Source organism: Sinocyclocheilus rhinocerous, unplaced genomic scaffold (assembly GCF_001515625.1).
Source record: "Sinocyclocheilus rhinocerous isolate Xijiao unplaced genomic scaffold, SAMN03320098_v1.1 scaffold485, whole genome shotgun sequence".
Classification (NCBI taxonomy): Eukaryota; Metazoa; Chordata; class Actinopteri; order Cypriniformes; family Cyprinidae; genus Sinocyclocheilus; species Sinocyclocheilus rhinocerous.
The window spans coordinates 265712-283732 of NW_015659927.1; the positions used below are offsets into that span (position 1 = coordinate 265712).

General features: G+C 42.5%; 2 protein-coding genes across 8 annotated transcripts in view; both read left to right on the forward strand.

Annotated features, from left to right (window-relative positions):
- Positions 1-18021, forward strand: part of LOC107724432 (trinucleotide repeat-containing gene 6C protein-like) — a 79480-nt gene that overhangs the window by 52934 nt on the left and 8525 nt on the right. For 3 of the 7 annotated variants that reach the window (XM_016533358.1, XM_016533359.1, XM_016533361.1), the window contains 16 exons: positions 4320-6704; positions 7380-7565; positions 7897-8060; positions 8141-8218; positions 8423-8480; positions 8564-8712; positions 8835-8966; positions 9144-9287; positions 9414-9533; positions 9657-9740; positions 9890-10136; positions 10562-10726; positions 10834-11022; positions 11738-11887; positions 12188-12289; positions 12699-12830. In XM_016533358.1, coding sequence (XP_016388844.1) covers positions 4320-6704; positions 7380-7565; positions 7897-8060; positions 8141-8218; positions 8423-8480; positions 8564-8712; positions 8835-8966; positions 9144-9287; positions 9414-9533; positions 9657-9740; positions 9890-10136; positions 10562-10726; positions 10834-11022; positions 11738-11887; positions 12188-12289; positions 12699-12830 — 4485 coding nt within the window. Of the gene's footprint in view, positions 1-2790; positions 3078-4319; positions 6705-7379; positions 7566-7896; positions 8061-8140; positions 8219-8422; positions 8481-8563; positions 8713-8834; positions 8967-9143; positions 9288-9413; positions 9534-9656; positions 9741-9889; positions 10137-10561; positions 10727-10833; positions 11023-11737; positions 11888-12187; positions 12290-12698; positions 12915-14419; positions 14494-18021 lie in introns of those variants that run through there. The other 4 variants (XM_016533364.1, XM_016533362.1, XM_016533363.1 and 1 more) reach the window with 4 other exon arrangements.
- On the forward strand, positions 15555-17429 carry LOC107724433 (putative nuclease HARBI1). The gene is made up of 3 exons (XM_016533365.1): positions 15555-16543; positions 16658-16763; positions 16877-17429. The coding sequence occupies exons 1-3, from the start codon at positions 16269-16271 to the stop codon at positions 17168-17170; spliced, it is 675 nt and encodes a 224-aa protein (XP_016388851.1). The 5' UTR covers positions 15555-16268; the 3' UTR covers positions 17171-17429.

Here is an 18021-nt window from a genome sequence, read left to right on the forward strand (position 1 = left end):
CGCACTGGATAGCTGGCCAATCAGAACACACCTCGCTTTTCAGACAGATTAGCTTTGTAAAAATCGACGCGTTTCAGAAAGGTGAGGCATAGAGGAGAAACAATAATGTACAGTATGTGGAAAATAATGTGTTTTTTTAACCTTAAACTGCATTTCGTTACACCAAATACACAAAATAATGTTCTTTTTAGCAACATCATATGACCCCTTTAATAGCCTATAATAAACATTACCGAATGACGGAACTTGTTAACATAACAGTCCGTCGATTAGCATAAATCAACTGCTCATAAGGCTAGGACATTTCCATTTAAAAAAATGGAACCCCTAAAGGGAATAAATACGAGATGGGAGGAAAAAATATATTTCAATACTTTCTCTCGCAATTATATCGTTGGGTATGCCCGCAATTTGAAATCGCTTTTTGAATGCTCACTTGCTTTATTTCACTTTCGAGATTCACAATCACACGTCCTCTGTTTATACTATGGAGCGGCAGTACTTGCCACACGTTTTACAAGATTAGATTTTTGTCAGTGGTGCTCAGGATCCGCAAATCATTTGCCGATTTGTCAGTCATCAGTCATCTCTCCTTACTCTGTGTATGTGGTAAGTGACCTTTTATGTACTGTATTGTAACAGGCTCCCGCTAGCAAGCGGCTAACCATGTTCCCTAAGTGGCTCCGTAGAACACGTTATTCGTTTTCCGTGCCTTCCCGAATACAGATTCAGCACAGAAAAAAGTCTTGACCAGGGGCGCATCAGGTACTCACGAGCGAGACTATGAGTGCTCCAGAGAGGGAACATAATGTCAAAAACAAAAAGTGGATCCCATTGCAAGAAACAAAAATAATCCACGTCCAGGCACTCACATAGCAGGCAAAATATAAAAAAGCCTTTATTGTAAGACAGGGCTACATGCTAAAAAACACCGCACCGCAGATTCAGCACACCTCTAACCCAATCGGGGGTGTTTGCGGTCCGCACCAAACTCTTATTTGACATCGTCCCAAGTTACCGTAACCGCTATATGCCATACAAGTCTACAGTCAGTGTACGCGTGAGACAGTGTTCTTCTGTTGTCTTTGACAGCTTTTAGGTGCGTTATTGGCAGCTCCACCCTCAGCTTACATTAACGCGTCACCACTGCATCAGCACAGAAAACATGGGCAAATTTTTTTAGACAATAATCGCACAACCTATTAGATATTCTATTATTAAATCAATTAATCGAATATTCGAAAATAGTGACCCATCCCTAGTTCAAACATATTTAGTACATGTTTATATAGACTGAAAATTGAATAATAGTGCAGATGTCATTTTTATAAGACATGAATAGATTAGTTTTAGGTAATTTTATTATTGGGTGAATTATTACACATATACACTCTTGATGATTTGAGATTAGCACAACTAACTTTGTTCAACTTTTAATTGTATATTTCTCACAAGATTTAAAAATAACAATGGTTGTAAAGGATGTTCTTCAGTGTTTCCAAGCACGTTCTGCTGTTTTAGATAGAAATCTGAGTATAGTTGGTGTCGCTGTGTCCTTGGATGTTTGTAGTGCTCAATATTCACTGGGCACAAATTGGTCCAGCATTTGTCTGGACTAATTTGTCTCCAACAAGGGATGGTAAACTCCTTCGTGTTCGTCCAGCCCTGTACATAGGGCTGGACGATATGGCCAAAATTTATATCACGATATATTTCTTAATTTCGGTTGTACAGTACTCTGGCACTCTGACTCTTAGGCTGATGAGACACGGGGCAACTTTTTGAGCAACGTTGCCGGGTAACTTTTGTTAATGTTGCCGTCAACGGGCAACCAGGTGAGACACAGGGCCCACAACCGATCTAAAGTATCCAGATAGAAATTTGAGAAGTTTAAGAGTTACTACAGAAAGACACAAACGAAACCAACCAATAACTGTTTAGGTAGTGAAACTTTGAATTTACTTGTTTGAGGTTTTCATAAAAGGGTCATTTGCAAGCAAGGGAATAATCAGTAATGAGGCTTTGATTACATCATTGCATATTTGGCTGGGAAAAGCTGCCTTTGAGTTGGAGTATAATAAGAGTCTGTTCTCTTTGGACTTTGGTGTATTGTGTGTATGGGAGGCGCTGGGATCATTTGTAAACAATGCCTTCCTTGATGCCAAGAGCTAGTGTGCTTTTGTAAGTGTTCATCTCGTTTTTAGTGTTTCTATCCCTCCAGTACTGGAGCCAGTACAGTTCTTTCCTCCCAGCATGCATGCTTTCCGGTTGTCTTTCTTTCTCCTCTGCATCATTAAAGCACGGGCACACTCTACGCAAATATTTAGCCCTTGGCCACCTGCCTGCCTCCATGTGAGCCTCATTTGGTGTGTTTATCCTGTTTCCCATTCAGCCATTGAAGTGTTGTTTTCCTCTAAACTTGGGACCGCACCTCTGGTATGCAGAGCTTCAACTTCACACACCCACTGTACTTTTAATATTACAAGAAATCTGTATCCTTAAAATCAGCCAGTATGACAGGGAGCTGTGTGTGTGTTTCTGTGTATGCACAGTCCTTGCAGTGCAGCCTATGCTCTGAGGCTGGCTTGCTTTTGTGCATCTATTCAGCTCGCTCTATTGTGAGCGGTGGTGCTAATTGCAGCCTGAATGGTCTCGGCTAAATGTTTTGTGACAGTTTGAAAGCATGAAAGAGAAGAGGGGCACACAAGAAAAGGAATCCCTCTTTTTTGTTTTGTTTTTTTCTCCCTCCTAATGGCACAATGGAATGCTCTTGGCTTTAACCTTCAACTCCCATGCAACCCTGTTTCCCCTCCCTCACAAGAGAGTCTCCTCTCCGAATCAGAAATAGAGGTAGATATAAATAAAGCCCGGGTGAGGGAACAGAGATCGGATCCCGCCGAAACTGTGTGGGACGAACGGGGCGGTCGCTCCCGTACTGAGCTGCAGCTCCTTGGCAACATTTCAAATATGAGCCTCAGAAGCCTCGCGAGCAGCAGACATATTGTAACAGGGATGGCCAGCGCTCTGCACGCAGCCTAGCGCTTCTCTCAGGATGGTCGGGCGACATCTCTCTTCAGGTACTTTTCCACTTCTCTGCGACCCCACCCCCTCCAACCTCATAGTACGATCCTCCACGCGCTGATAACAGGCTTTTCCCATGCTTTGCTCTCTGCTGTACTGCTGCTGTTTGATCTGGAAGCATAGCATTCATATAACTGCAAAATAAAACGCAAATCCTTAAAGCTATTGCGTTGCATGTTAGAGATTAATGCAGGGCAGAGGTTTGCTGCGCCATCTGATAAGCTTTCTTCAGCGAGACACTGTAAGATGTTGACGGCAGCTCTAAGCTTTTTTGGCTTCAGTTCAGATTTGATAAAATGGCGTCCTTTACTACGCAGTGACTCTACAGAAGGATAGCTTTTGTGTTGGAAACACACTATCCTCTCTTTCATAGACTCCTTTTTTCTTGTCTTTAGTTAAAAGTGCTTTTTTTCCGTGGTTGGTGACAGAAAGCCTGGTGTGCACAGGCGCTGCCACTTTGCGCAGATCTGACACAGACTGAGCCGTGCCTGCACATGTAAAGCCACACAAAAACAACAACAACAGAGTTGAGCAAGTGCCAAGAGGCTGGGCAGCATTGCCAACTAATTAACACAACAGGATCCTGGTATCCATATGTGGGCATTTGCGCTGCTTTCAATGTTGTTATCAATGTGTCATATTTAGAATGAACATATTTCTTTGAAAGCAAAGTCTGTGGTTGTAATCTGTCAGTCCAGCAGAGGGAGGTGGTTGTGGTTGGGAGAAGCAAGGCGATGACAGCAGTGAAAAATAATGACTCTGGGCTAGCATATACATGTGAACCAACACATGCTGTTAATGCTGCATTTTTATTATATTATACATTTTTATTTACGTAAGTTATAACCATAGCTACTGTGCTGATGTAAAGCATAGTTTTTCTTAAAGCAAGCCAAGAAAAAATATGTTTTGATCGATCTAGCCAGATCTTACAGTAAATGGTCATTTAGATGAATGTTTCAGATCAATTTTTCAAGTGAAATGTAAATCTTCTGAGAACTTTGCATTTGTCTGTATTTGTATAGATTTAATTATTTTCTTAAATATCAAACTTTTTGTAATCTAATTTAAAAAAAAATTGCAATATTGCTAATTGCATTTATATATATAATGTATTTTATCATAACATGTATAAAAGCTAAATTGTGTTGAGTGGTCATATGAGTGAATGAAATTAATATGGGTCATATGCACATTATTTCAATAGTTTCTCTTTCTTTTTCTCTTTCTTTCTGTAGAGCTGCCCCCACAGAGTGGCCTGGCAGCCCAGTATGAGAATATATCCCCCAATCGCAGTGCCACTACAGCCTCTACCAACAGCTGCAGCGGCTGGGATCCACTGATTATTGACAAGCGCGATACGGAGGCGTGGCCTTCCATTTCATGCAAAGAAAGCCACGCCCCTGCAGGATGCCCCTTGGACACTGAAAGTATCAGTGACATCAGCAGCATGAGCATGGCCACAGGAGCTGGCCAGCAAGGCCATTTCTCCGCCAATCACCCCAGCAAAGCCAATGCCAGCCACTCAGGAGGTCTACTCTCTAGTCAGGGTGGGGCCAGCAGAGGCTGGGGCTCTGGCCCGTCTCCTGCCAGTGGAGGAGAAGGGAAAAATGAAGTCTCCAGCACATCAGTGGGAGCCAGGTGTTGGGGCTCCTCTAACTTTAACTTGAACTTAAACCCCAACGCTAACCCCTCTGCCTGGCCAGTTCTGGGACATGAAGGGACCGGCATGGGTGGCGGCAGCTCTGGAGGAAGCAACCCTCCTCCTCCTAATCTCTGTAGCCCACCGGGCACTCTGCCCAGTCAGAGTCCTAGCAGCAGTGGCAGTATAGGTGGTGCCAATGGAAATTCTGCAGGTAATGGTGGCAGTGGCAATGGCAGCACCTCATGGGGTAGCATTGTGCCCAGTGACTCCTCAGAGCCACATTCCACCCCATCCACGAATGTGTCTTTCAGCTCCGAACCTCAAAACCTTAACACTGATGGACCAAATCACACTAAGCAAGAGCCCAGAAGCCCTGGCCACAGCCTGCCTAACTGGGGGGTTGGACCTGCAGGCATGGGCTCGTTTGTTCAAAATCCAGGAGGAGCCTCACAGGTCAACGGGGATGAAGAACCTGTTTGGGGTAATGGAGATGCCAAGTCTGGTGGTGGCTCAAAAGACTCTGGTTGGGACTCAGGGAGCAGCAGGGGACAAGGAGGGGCCTCAGGCACTTCTGGATGGGGACAAGCTGCCTCAACTGGAGACTGGGGTAAGCATTCCAACAGTGAGGCCAAAGGATGGGATTCCTCAGGCTCTCCCACCCAAGAGCAGCAGCTCAACTCTTGGGTTCGTGGGGCCAATGCCCCAGCCAGTGAGGGAAGCAGTGACAGCATGGAATGTCATCCTCGCAGGAGGGTCTGCTCATCAAGAGATGAGGCTTCCCCTATTCTGCCTACCCAGGATATGGACCCTCGGGTTCTATGTAACACAGGCTGGGGACAAACACCAGTGCGTCAACACACCGCTTGGGAGACCGAAGAAGGTGCACGCGCCAACTGTAAGAATGACGTTGGAACTGAATCCTGGGGCTCGTCCTCAAATGCAGCCAATGTAGGACCAACACCAACTTCTAGCAGTGCCAACCCAAACTCTGGCACTACATCCAGACCTGACTCTGGGGGCAAGAATGAGGGCCCCTGCCCCAGTACTGGAGCTGCACCTGGATGGGGCACAACCATGCCATCACCCCAAGCTAGCTCTGGTTGGGCAGATCCTACCAGCAACAAGAAACCTTCCAGTGGTCCAGGAAGTTGGGGCAGTACCCCAGCTGGAGGTCCAGGTGGCAACCTGCAGAAAAGTGGTCAGACTTGGGGATCAGAGGAGAAGTCTCCTACATGGGAAGACAGTCACGCTAAAGCCAAACCACAGGGCTGGACTGAGGTGCCCAAAACTTCTCACGGATGGGGCAATGGACCTGGTGGAGAAAGCGGGTCTGGAGGAGAATGGGGTGAACCAGGAGATGGAAAGAAAAATGGTCCCTCCAGCTCTACCTGGGAGGGAGAGGGTACCGGCTGGAACGAGAGCTCCAGAAGATGGGGAAAGCCTGCTCCGGGAGTAGGAGGAAACTGGGGAGATGCACAAAACTCCAGTGTGCCATCACAAGGATGGAATAACAAGCCCCAGGAGGGCAACAATGGCAATAGTGGCAGTGGAAGCATGGGTTCTTGGGGAGGTCCTAACTCTGTAAAGCAGAGTGGCTCTGGATGGGGAGGAGGAAATGGTGGAGGTGTTAAACCTGACCACACTGGAGAGCCCACTGGATGGGAGGAGCCCTCGCCACACTCCGTCCGACGTAAGATGGAGATCGATGATGGTACCTCAGCTTGGGGTGACCCAAGCAGTTGCAACAAGACAGTCAATCTCTGGGACAGGAATAACCCTGGGATGCAAGGCAAACCAGGACCTGGCAATGCCAACAATGTACCCAACAACCATCACCATCATCCCCACCATAACCAGCCTCCCATGCAGACCCACAGCCATGGAGGGCCAAATTCAAACAATAATCACATTTCCCCTGATAACGCTGGCCCACATCAAACAGGGCCACCTCACAATAGAACAACCCCTATGAATCCAGGTAAGAAACAAGACTTTTTACTTTAACATACACTGTCAATGACCTTTACCTGGTTAAAATGTATCACTCTACTTTTGTTTGATAATTTTGGCATACAAGTGAAGAAAAAAAACTGACAGATCATGCTAAGAGAACACGCTAGCAGAACAAATAGAAATGTTAGAATAGTATTTACATTTTGTCATAGTGTTTGAGCCAGGAGGAAGTGTGTAATTAGAGTTGGGTCGCCATCTGTGGGGAGTATCACTAGGCCTCAGCAGGATACTTGGAACAAACCCGACGCCCTCTGCTGTTTGTGTGTAGCTTTGCACTCCCTCTGCCAAAGCTGTATTTAACATGGCATCCTCAGATCTCCCTTGTGCCAACAACTAAACCGACATTTAATATTACTGCTACAAAGTGACTTTTGTTTTTACAAATAGTTTTAAATTAAACAAAAGTCTCAAAATGAATAAATTGTGAAATTCATCTTAATTTTTTAATTCAACTTTGTACTCCAATTGTTATGCTAATAAAATTATTTGTGGATGGGAAAAATGCAAAATAGAAAATAAACTTTTAGACCAGACTGTATACACTACATGTTGCCAGCCTCAAGGGCATTTAGTATATGGCTTATGAAGCAGTGAAAACTAAAGGCGCACTTGCCCTGAGTTTTGCTGTATTTCTTTGCAGGATGGGGCGAGATGACAAATGTCCATTCAAAACCTGAGCCCTCATGGGTAGAGGCAGCCGCCCCTGCAGCAAGTGTGGACAATGGCACTTCAGCATGGGGTAAACCCCCAGGTGGCTGGGGTGATAATGGCCCTGAGGTCTATGGTCGAGGCAACGGACCTCCTGGATCTGCCCCCTGCAAACCTGGTTAGTTTTATGAATGTACATTTATTTATTAAAGTAAAAATATTTGTAGTTGCATGATTTTGTGATTTAAAAAAAAAAATCACATGCAGTTATTCGGTTGTAGTAGAATTGTGTTGGAAATCGATGGTCTGGTGGTATATCAGAGCTTTGAAATGTGTAACAACAGGGCCCCCTGTTGTTGTAAATAATGCACTACAGGATTATACATGTTTTGGTATCTCAGTAAGGACAAATTAGTTATTTCTATTGTTTGTGAACATAACCAATCGCAAATGTTTATGTGTGCTTCTACTATGGACACTTTCAATAATGTGTGTTTTTGTTCCTACAGCCCCCAAATCTATGCAAGATGGCTGGGGTGGTGGAGAGGACATGGACCTGTCTGCAGGGCAGTGGGAGCAGGATGAGGGTGACATGTGGAACAGCACTGCATCTCAAGAGAGCAACTCCTCCTGCAACTCCTGGGGCAACCCACCCAAAAAGGGCCCACCAAAGGTTAAAAAAAAAAAAAAAACCTACTTATGTTTATTGTAGGTGTCATGCTTCAGCTCATCTGTCTGTGTTTTTCTTTAAAGGGAAAAGTCCCAAACAAACAGGATGATACTTGGATAATGAATCGTCTCATCAAGCAGCTGACTGACATGGGCTTCCCTGTGAGTACTGCTTATCTTTCATAAAAGAGCATTTTTCCCTCTGTATATTTGACGGTTGTCCCTGGGGTAAGTTTTACGATACTGACTGCCTAATTGTACATTATACATTATCCAATTGCTCAAATTAATTAGATTATTAAAATCAGTCTTTGTAATAAGAATTAATACAAATGGTGTTTACTGTGTTTTTGTTTGCCTCTGCAGAGAGACCCTGCAGAAGAGGCTCTCAAGAGCAACAACATGAACTTGGATCAGGCCATGAGTAGGTGTTATACCTGCAAAATCTTCAGTTCCTTCAGAGCTTCTATGCTAGAATATTATATTCAAATATTATTTGTGCGGTAGGCGCCCTGTTGGAGAAGAAGACCGAACTAGATAAACGGGGGATGGGAATCTCTGACTACAACAACGGCCTAGTCAATAAACCAATGGGCTGCAGGCCTTCAGTCATCTCCAAAGAATCCTCCTCAGATCGTCCCCCCTTCTTGGACAAGGTATGTGCTTCTCACAATTACAAGTCAGTACATTTTAGTTATTGCATCTAGAAGACTTCACATTGTGCTGGATTTTGTTTGTCTCGTTTATTTATTCACTTATTTTGTTATCTGCTCCTTAGGATGCTGGGCTAGCAGATGATGCCCAAACCTCACCGTTTATGCCTTCTCCGAGCCTGAAGCTCCCATTGGGTAGTGCTGCACTCCCTGGCCAGAGCCTTGGAGTTGCGATGCAAAACTTGAACAACAGACAGGTGGGTCTATGAGGATCTATGTGTATTTTGTATTTCAGCATTGTGTTAATCATCGACCACCTGGCTGTCAAGATACTGATATCTTGACTGTTAAACTGGCAGTATGAGGGGATGACAGATTTGATCATATCCTCAAAGTCCAATTCTGAATGAGTTATTTTGTGTGTGTTTGTGTAGATGCAGAGTGGAGTGTTTGGTAGTAGCGGAGCAGCACAAGCCCGGGCCCTGCAGCAGCAGCCTCCTCCCCAGCCGTCAGTGCCACCTCTCAACTCGTCCCAGCCTAGTCTACGCGCTCAAGTGCCTCAGTTTTTCAGCCCTCAGGTGTGTAAGCAGACGCATGTGGTTTAGCACCTTATTGTGACACTGACTTCATTTGGTGACACATAGTTTTTCACCACTTGAGTATATGTGGGAGTGAGGAAATCTGACCATTTTGTTTACTGACAGGTTCAAGCACAGCTTTTACAGTTTGCAGCAAAAAACATTGGTCTCAACCCTGCACTTTTAACCTCACCAATAAACCCTCAGCATATGACCCTGTTGAACCAACTTTATCAGCTGCAACTGGTAAGTGCCAGTCTTTCGACATCTTATTGATCTGTATTTAAAGAATGTTTTTATTTGTCAGAAAGCTTAAATTTCATTCCTAATTTTTCTTTGTAATGACAACTTGTCACTTTGATCTTGCAGGCGTACCAGCGTTTACAGATTCAGCAGCAGATGTTGCAGGCACAGCGCAGTGTTTCTGGCCCCATCCGACAGCAAGAGCAGCAAGTGAGCAGTTCCTTCCCACAGCTTAGGGTCACCCTGATGCCATTCAAATCTCACAATTCTCAATACTGATTTGTTTGTGTGTTTGCTTTTAAGTTCTAATATCACACTTCTATAAAGTGTGCTGTGTTCACAAGCATGTCTTCTTACAGGTTGCACGTACAATCAATAACATGCAGCAACAGATCCAGCAGCACCAGCGGCAGCTGGCTCAGGCTCTGCTGATGAAACAACAGCAGCAGCAGCCACCCACCTCACACCCGGGCCTGCATCCCAGCGCAGGCAAATCAGCTCTGGACACATTTCCAGCCCATCCCCAGGCCTCCAGCCTCTCTGTTTCTGACCTTCAGACCAAAGAGCCGCAGTCTTCTCCAAACTCCTTCTCACCATACCCTATTTGTGAGTTACCAGCACTGTCTGTTATTGCATTCTTTCTGCTCAGACTAGTGAAGATCCAAATATTCTTCTATACATTGTTCCCACAGTCCTAGTAATCCTGGAATTACCACAGAATTTTTAAAGTCTTGAAAAACGTCATGCACATACCTATAGTGAATATATTTTTTCAAGTTGGCTCTAAAATGTATCATCAGCTAGATACTGATATAGATTAATTGGTTTGTGAGCAAATCTTTTTTTTTCTTCTTTTTTTTTCTTTCCCTAATAAGTCTGTCAAACCAGTTCACAAATCAAACCAAATGATTTATTGGAAAATCGGTCCGAATCATAATGATTTTTAAAAACCCTCATTCACTAACAAATAATTCAAAAAGTCAAGTTATTTTCTCAACCCCACTGATTCTTGCATATGTGCTTCTCTGTAGCTGGATTGAACCCTAACATGAATGTAAACTGCATGGAGGTGGGTGGCCTGTCCATTAAGGACTCTCCTCAGCCTCAGTCACGCCTGTCACAGTGGACACACCCAAACTCCATGGAGAACCTCTCTGGCAACTCCTCTCCAATGGAGGCCAACTTCAGCAAGCATGGTACACCTCACTTTTATAGTCATCAGTGAACATATTGTGAACATGTGGCATAGTAGTTAATATCAGGCCTGATACTGATGATTTTCCATATCACCAATATTATACAGGTGCCATCTCTACAGGCCCTAGTCTGGGTCCCCCAAGTAAGCCCCCGCTGGATGACTCGTACAGTCCCTACAATCTGATTCCCAGCTCCGAGTCTCCTGCCAGCCCCCTGGCACCTCATGATAGCTGGGGTCAGGGGAAGAACACCAATGACAAGATCTCCAATGGGACCAATGTCAACTGGCCTCCAGGTGACTAACTGGCAACTCTAAAATCTCTTTGGACTAGTAGGCTTATGAAAGCTTTAAGCGGATTTAAAATTGTTTGGACATTTTTACACTTATAAACCAACTGAATGTCATTGTACTAGATTAAAACAACATCAAACCAAGTAGCATCTGCAAAAAAAAAAAAAAATTTTCAAAATAAGGTGTAGAGGTGCACCACATTAAATATGGACGTAATCCACTGTTTGACAAAATAATATATTCTTTTTTTAATGTAATAATGTGAAAATAATCCAATATTTTATGTTTTTCTGTTATTTTATATATTTCTTTTTAATACATGCCTTTGATTGGTTCAGGGTTTCCAAAACTGTGGTTTTGCAGCATTCAGAAACATTTTCAAATAATAAAAACATCAAAATTAAAATGAATTGTTAAAATTTTAATATAAAAACAATCAAAAAGAAAAAAGTTTAAATGTTTTATTAGTTTACCTGCATGTCATGTGATCATTAGCCGACATCAGAGAACTGTGAACATACAAATATGTTGTTAAATTATTAAAATATTAACTTGAAATCTCAATGGGGCTTCAAGTAAATATTTTAGGTCAAACCGTTTCAGCTGATGGAAAAGTCCCTAGATTGAATAAATGTTATATAACGCAAAGAAAATCTCACATTTTGAATGTGTGTTAGACAGTGTCTCAAAATTATCTGATTTGTATGAAATCCCCCAGAGTTTTGTCCAGGAGTGCCCTGGAAAGGACTGCAGAATATTGACCCTGAGACTGACCCCAATATGACCCCAGGGAGCGTTCCCAGTGGGCCCACCATCAATACCAACATTCAGGATGTGAACCGCTACCTGCTGAGAGACAGGAGTGGAGGTAAGAGGACAAATCTCTTTTTCCCCTCAAAGAAATTATCTGTCAGATGACACTGGAAGCACAAAGCCTGAATAAATCCCATAACACCATGTCTAGTTAAATATTTTTATATATTCTGAATAAAAGGTATTGCGTATTGCAGTACTGTTTTTATTTAGAATGTCTTAATGTTTTTCACATAATACAACCACCAAGAATGCCGTAGGTTTTTTTCTTTAGTTTTCTTTCTATTTTCTACGTACGTTATTTTTCTGATTTCAACTTTGAATTATTGCCTACTTTGTGCGGGACATATCGTAGGTTCCACCCCAACTTCCTCACAGGGTGAGGCTCTGCCTCCCTCCAGCGATTGGCCAGTCACTAGCTCTTTCAGTCTGTCCTCCCAAGAGGCAGCCAGCACAGGTACAACTCCCAGAATCCCCTTCCTGCCCTCAGTCCTGCTCATCAAACTCTTTTCTTACCACTTACTGTTCAACCTAGCATGTGGCCCTAAAACGGTGGTCGCATTCCTGTATATCTAGTACATCCAACTCAAGTGTGGCCCTTTCCCCCGTAGAGAGTTCTATCCTGCCTACATTCATCTGTACATCCCCAGTGGTGTTAGTCACACACTGTCCCTTTGTGTGCAGCATGGTCACCGGCTATCTGTGATTTTTGTGAGGTGGAAGTGCTGAGAAGGCACTCTTTTATTTGCGAGACATGAACTCTTACAATATAACACATGGGCCTGTTTGCAGTGGCACCTCAGTGACTGTGACTGCTGTGAGAACACCTTTCAGTTAGCAAACACATTTACATCTCTGATCTACAGGGAAGCTGTCTGACATGAAGTCCACTTGGTCTCCGGGGCCCATCTCGCACACCCAGGCTTCTCTCTCTCATGAGCTTTGGAAAGTCCCACAAGGACCCCGGAACACAACAGCTCCCACACGGCCGCCCCCAGGCCTGACCAACACCAAGCCCTCGTCCACGTGGGGTGGAAACACCCTGGGCCTGGTGGCTGGCTGGAGCAGCTCCTACTCTTCAGGTGTGTGCATAAAAGGTGCAGTTTAACACTAGAACCGCCACAGGGTAAATGTTTTTTGTTTTATTTTTTTTTAAATGTACATGACAGATTTGACTAAAATTGTGTAATTTACAATCCCCTGATGTTAAAAATTGTTTAGACAAAACCAGATAAAAAAACAGGGCATTTAAAAACAAATTAATTAGCTGAAGCTGTGCACTTAAATTTGTCATCGCATCATACATCCTATGCAGTGTGGTGAATTATTGTTCATTATTGTCTATTTATTTTAGTAATTTAAATAACATGGGTTATCTTAATATATTGCTTAATGACATTGTATTATAATATTACACTACCCAAATATGTATTTATTTCCTTCTTTTTCTCGTTGTCAGTGCAGGCTTGTTTAGGTTATTGACCGCTATGAAAAGTGATTAGTGTAGCCTACATAAAAAAAGCCTTGACCATAAAACAACAGGACAAAAATATAGTTGATTACTAGACATAATAATTTCATGACTCTAGACACTTCTTTGTGAAGACAGTGGCATAATACAGTGAAATAATATGTTCTTTAGCAATATCAAAACAGTAGTCATGTACGTGGGTAAAATTTTCCCGTTGGCGGTTTTAGGTATACGATGACCCCTGGCGGTTCTAGTGTTAATCCCAGGCGGATATGTGTTTGTGCAGCTATTATTAGGCAAAGGTGTGGGTGTATCGAAACAGCAGTTGAATTGTCAGTTGACTCTTTTATGTGGGTGTAAACGCTAGTCAAAATGTGGGGGTGAGGTGAGGATTGGAACTCTGAGCGAATGTACTGTTTTGTGGTCTGGCATATGTCGCGTGTTAGTCAACATTCCCACGGTTGCTTGATAACACTTTCATGACATGTAACTGAAGCGCAATTGTTTGCCAGACTGTTTTGTATAAAAATGTGATGTTGAAATATTAAAAAGTTAACAACACAGTTATTTTCCATACAATCATAGTGAAGGGTGATCGAGGTTGTCAAGCATCATGACAGAAAAGGATGAACCAATATTAAAATTGTGCTCAATACTGATGAGCTGTTCAGGTTTAGTTTCTGTCCAAGCTTTTACTTCCTGAAAAGCTTGGGGTCCGGTTTTTCATGCTCACCAAGGCTGCATTTTTGGATAAAAAATACAGTAAAGACAGTAGCATTGCGAAATGTTATTGTAGTTTAAAATAACGTTTTATTTTAAATATATTTTAAAATGTAATTTATTCCTGTGATGGCAAAATTACATTTTCGCCAGCCATTACTCCAGTCTCCAGTGTCAAATGATTTTGTGAATAGTTCAAAAGAACATTTATTTGAAATCAAAATCACTTTTTGATCAATTTCATGCAAACTTATTAATAAAAGTATTAGTTTCTTTAAAAAAATTTTTTTGAACCGTAGTGCACATGGTACTTTAATGCTTTAGACTATGTTGTAATAATGTTATAAAATATATCACAGTTAATCACAGCATTAAAGAATTCTTTCTTTCTCTAAGTAGGTACCACATGGAGTACAGACAGCTCCAGCAGGAGCACTAGCTGGTTGGTTCTGAGAAACCTCACACCACAGGTATCCTTGTGGCTACTGTTATGTTCACTAAAATTTTTCAAAATAAGGTGTAGAGGTGCACCACATTAAATATGGACGTAATCCACTGTTTGACAAAATAATATATTCTTTTTTGAATGTAATAATGTGAAAATAATCCAATATTTTATGTTTTTCTGTTATTTTATATATTTCTTTTTAATACATGCCTTTGATTGGTTCAGGGTTTCCAAAACTGTGGTTTTGCAGCATTCAGAAACATTTTCAAATAATAAAAACATCAAAATTAAAATGAATTGTTAAAATTTTAATATAAAAACAATCAAAAAGAAAAAAGTTTAAATGTTTTATTAGTTTACCTGCATGTCATGTGATCATTAGCCGACATCAGAGAACTGTGAACATACAAATATGTTGTTAAATTATTAAAATATTAACTTGAAATCTCAATGGGGCTTCAAGTAAATATTTTAGGTCAAACCGTTTCAGCTGATGGAAAAGTCCCTAGATTGAATAAATGTTATATAACGCAAAGAAAATCTCACATTTTGAATGTGTGTGTTAGACAATGTCTCAAAATTATCTGATTTGTATGAAATCCCCCAGAGTTTTGTCCAGGAGTGCCCTGGAAAGGACTGCAGAATATTGACCCTGAGACTGACCCCAATATGACCCCAGGGAGCGTTCCCAGTGGGCCCACCATCAATACCAACATTCAGGATGTGAACCGCTACCTGCTGAGAGACAGGAGTGGAGGTAAGAGGACAAATCTCTTTTTCCCCTCAAAGAAATTATCTGTCAGATGACACTGGAAGCACAAAGCCTGAATAAATCCCATAACACCATGTCTAGTTAAATATTTTTATATATTCTGAATAAAAGGTATTGCGTATTGCAGTACTGTTTTTATTTAGAATGTCTTAATGTTTTTCACATAATACAACCACCAAGAATGCCGTAGGTTTTTTTCTTTAGTTTTCTTTCTATTTTCTACGTACGTTATTTTTCTGATTTCCACTTTGAATTCTTGCCTGCTTTGTTCGGGACACATCGTAGGTTCCACCCCAACTTCCTCACAGGGTGAGGCTCTGCCTCCCTCCAGCAATTGGCCAGTCACTAGCTCTTTCAGTCTGTCCTCCCCCGAGGCAGACAGCACAGGTACAACTCCCAGAAACCCCTTCCTGCCCTCAGTCCTGCTCATCACACTCTTTTCTTACTACTTACTGTTCAACCTAGCATGGGGCCCCAAACGGTGGTCGCATTACTGTATATCTAGTGCATCCAACTCAAAGGCTCTGTTTACACCTGGTATTACCGTGTTTTCGTCGATCCGATCACAAGTGGACAAAGGGAGACACATTACCGTTTACACCTGCCGTTTAAATGCGTCTCTTTTGTCCACTTTCGACCACTTCTGTCCTGATTCCATCGAGGGGAGGGTCTATGGGCGGGTCCCTCTGCTTTCGTCGGAACTACAGTGGGAAGATTAAACGCACGGTTACATATGGATGCGCACTAATATTACATCAGAGTCCAGCTGTTTGTGTTGTTATCAAATGAAGATGCTCCACAACGTGCTGTGCATGTTTATGTATGGGCTTTTTCAGTTATTTCGATCCAGCAGACGAAATAAGCTCACACAACTGTTGTATACTCGCAAAATGAGACAACGGAAAAAGCGAGGAGAGCAGCCACTTTTGTTTCTGCAGTGTTAGCCGCAAGACCTCGCTGAACGATGTGGACTCACGCCAGAAGTCAGGACTGGTGGAAGAATATTGTGCTCAGTACGTTTACTGATGACCAGTGGCTTGAACATTTTTGTATGCGACGACACGCATATAATGCCAAACAAAGCCACTGTGCACCGCCAGTTTATTAATTTGCCTAAAGGAGAGAAGCTTCAGGCAATCGTTGAAGGCTTTAAGGACAGATGGGGTTTTCCTCAGTGTGCAGGAGCAATTGATGGATCTCATATACCCATCACCCCTCCTTTTGAAGATGCTAAGGACTATTTCAACAGAAAAGGGAGCTATTCCATCATATTACAGGCTGTCATCGATCACAATTCACTGTGAGTGCAACTCTGTATGCATACAGTAATTCATCGGCTTTGTTTTAGCTGCTGTGTTATGCAGCTGTTTATATGTAAGCACGTTAAAATAGTTGTCTGTCACCTTATGAACAGGTTTACCAATATCAATGTGAGATGGCCTGGCAGTGTGCATGATGCCCGAGTGCTACGGAACTCCACCCTGTTTCACCTTGCAGAGAATGGCGACCTGTTTGCAGCAGTAAGACTGTATTATTTTAATTGTGCACATGCTACATAGCTTATGCAGTGTTTCAGGCTCTCTGAGTATTGTAACTTATGTGTTTGCTTTTTTGGTTTATTTGTTTGTTATAGGACACACAGGAAATTGAGTGTGTAAATGTCCCCATTATGCTTCTTGGAGACCCAGCATACCCACTCTTGAGCTGGTTGATGAAGGGATTTCCAGACACTGGTAATCTGTCTAGAGAACACAGGCGCTTCAGCTACCGTTTGAGCCGTGCACGCATGACTGTGGAATGTGCATTTGGGCAGCTGAAGGGGGAGGTGGAGATGTTTGCTGAAGAGAATGGAAATAGGTATATCACGGGTTCCAACCATTATGAGCAGCTGCTGTGTCCTACACAACTTGTGTGCATTGCACACTGAAAATTTTTTGGATGCAGGATGTGGAGGAGACTGTTGAACTGAATGCACCTGACTTTCTAATGCCACATGAGAGAGCAGAACAGCCATTGCATGTTAGACAGGCACTTTCACGTTATTTCTCCAGACAGAGTTGTAACTACTGAGTTTGTTGAACACTACAGTTAAATAAGAAATTTAATTTTACTTTACTGAGTTTTTTTGTCTTGTTACTGTTTTATGTTACCCATGACAATAAAGTTGCATAAAAGGGTCTGTTTTATTTGATTTGTCAAGACCCCACTTATTTATGTCTAATGTACTTGTTTGACATATCTGGTTTGTCAATTTCTTATCTATATTGGCATATCCATATGAGAGGTATGAGCAAGATGTGAGACATGGTCCTCATGAATTTATGATTATCCTTTTGTTTTAATTGGCCGTTAACTTAATGTGTATGTTCTGGCTATGCAGTGCTTTTAATGTGTAGATTACTCCATGGAAGGGTCTATAGCAGGGGTGGCGAACGTCGGTCCTGGAGAGCCGCATCCCTGCAGAGTTTTGCTTCAACCCTAATCAAACACACCTGAACAAGCTAATCAAGTTCTGAAGGGTTACTAGAAAGCTACAGGCAGGTGAGGTTTAATTAGGGTTGGAGCTGAACTCTGCAGGGCTGCGGCTCTACAGGACCGGAGTTCGCCACCCCTGGTCTATAGAAATTGTAAATGCATGATTATCCACTTTCACCCAAAAAATGACCTGTCCCTTCAGCGCATTCACAAAGGATTACAAAACGATTGGTCTTTTCAAAAACCCCCAAACTTTTTGTTCATTTTGTATTTTATGGTGGTTCATTGACACAAGTAATAAGT

Excerpts from the sequence above, each read along its gene's own strand:
- LOC107724433 (XM_016533365.1), top strand. The coding sequence starts at position 16,269 with ATGACCAGTGGCTTGAACATTTTTGTATGCGACGACACGCATATAATG. Across the intron at positions 16,544-16,657 it reads GTCATCGATCACAATTCACT|GTTTACCAATATCAATGTGA; the intron begins GTGAGTGCAACT and ends CCTTATGAACAG. Across the intron at positions 16,764-16,876 it reads ATGGCGACCTGTTTGCAGCA|GACACACAGGAAATTGAGTG; the intron begins GTAAGACTGTAT and ends TGTTTGTTATAG.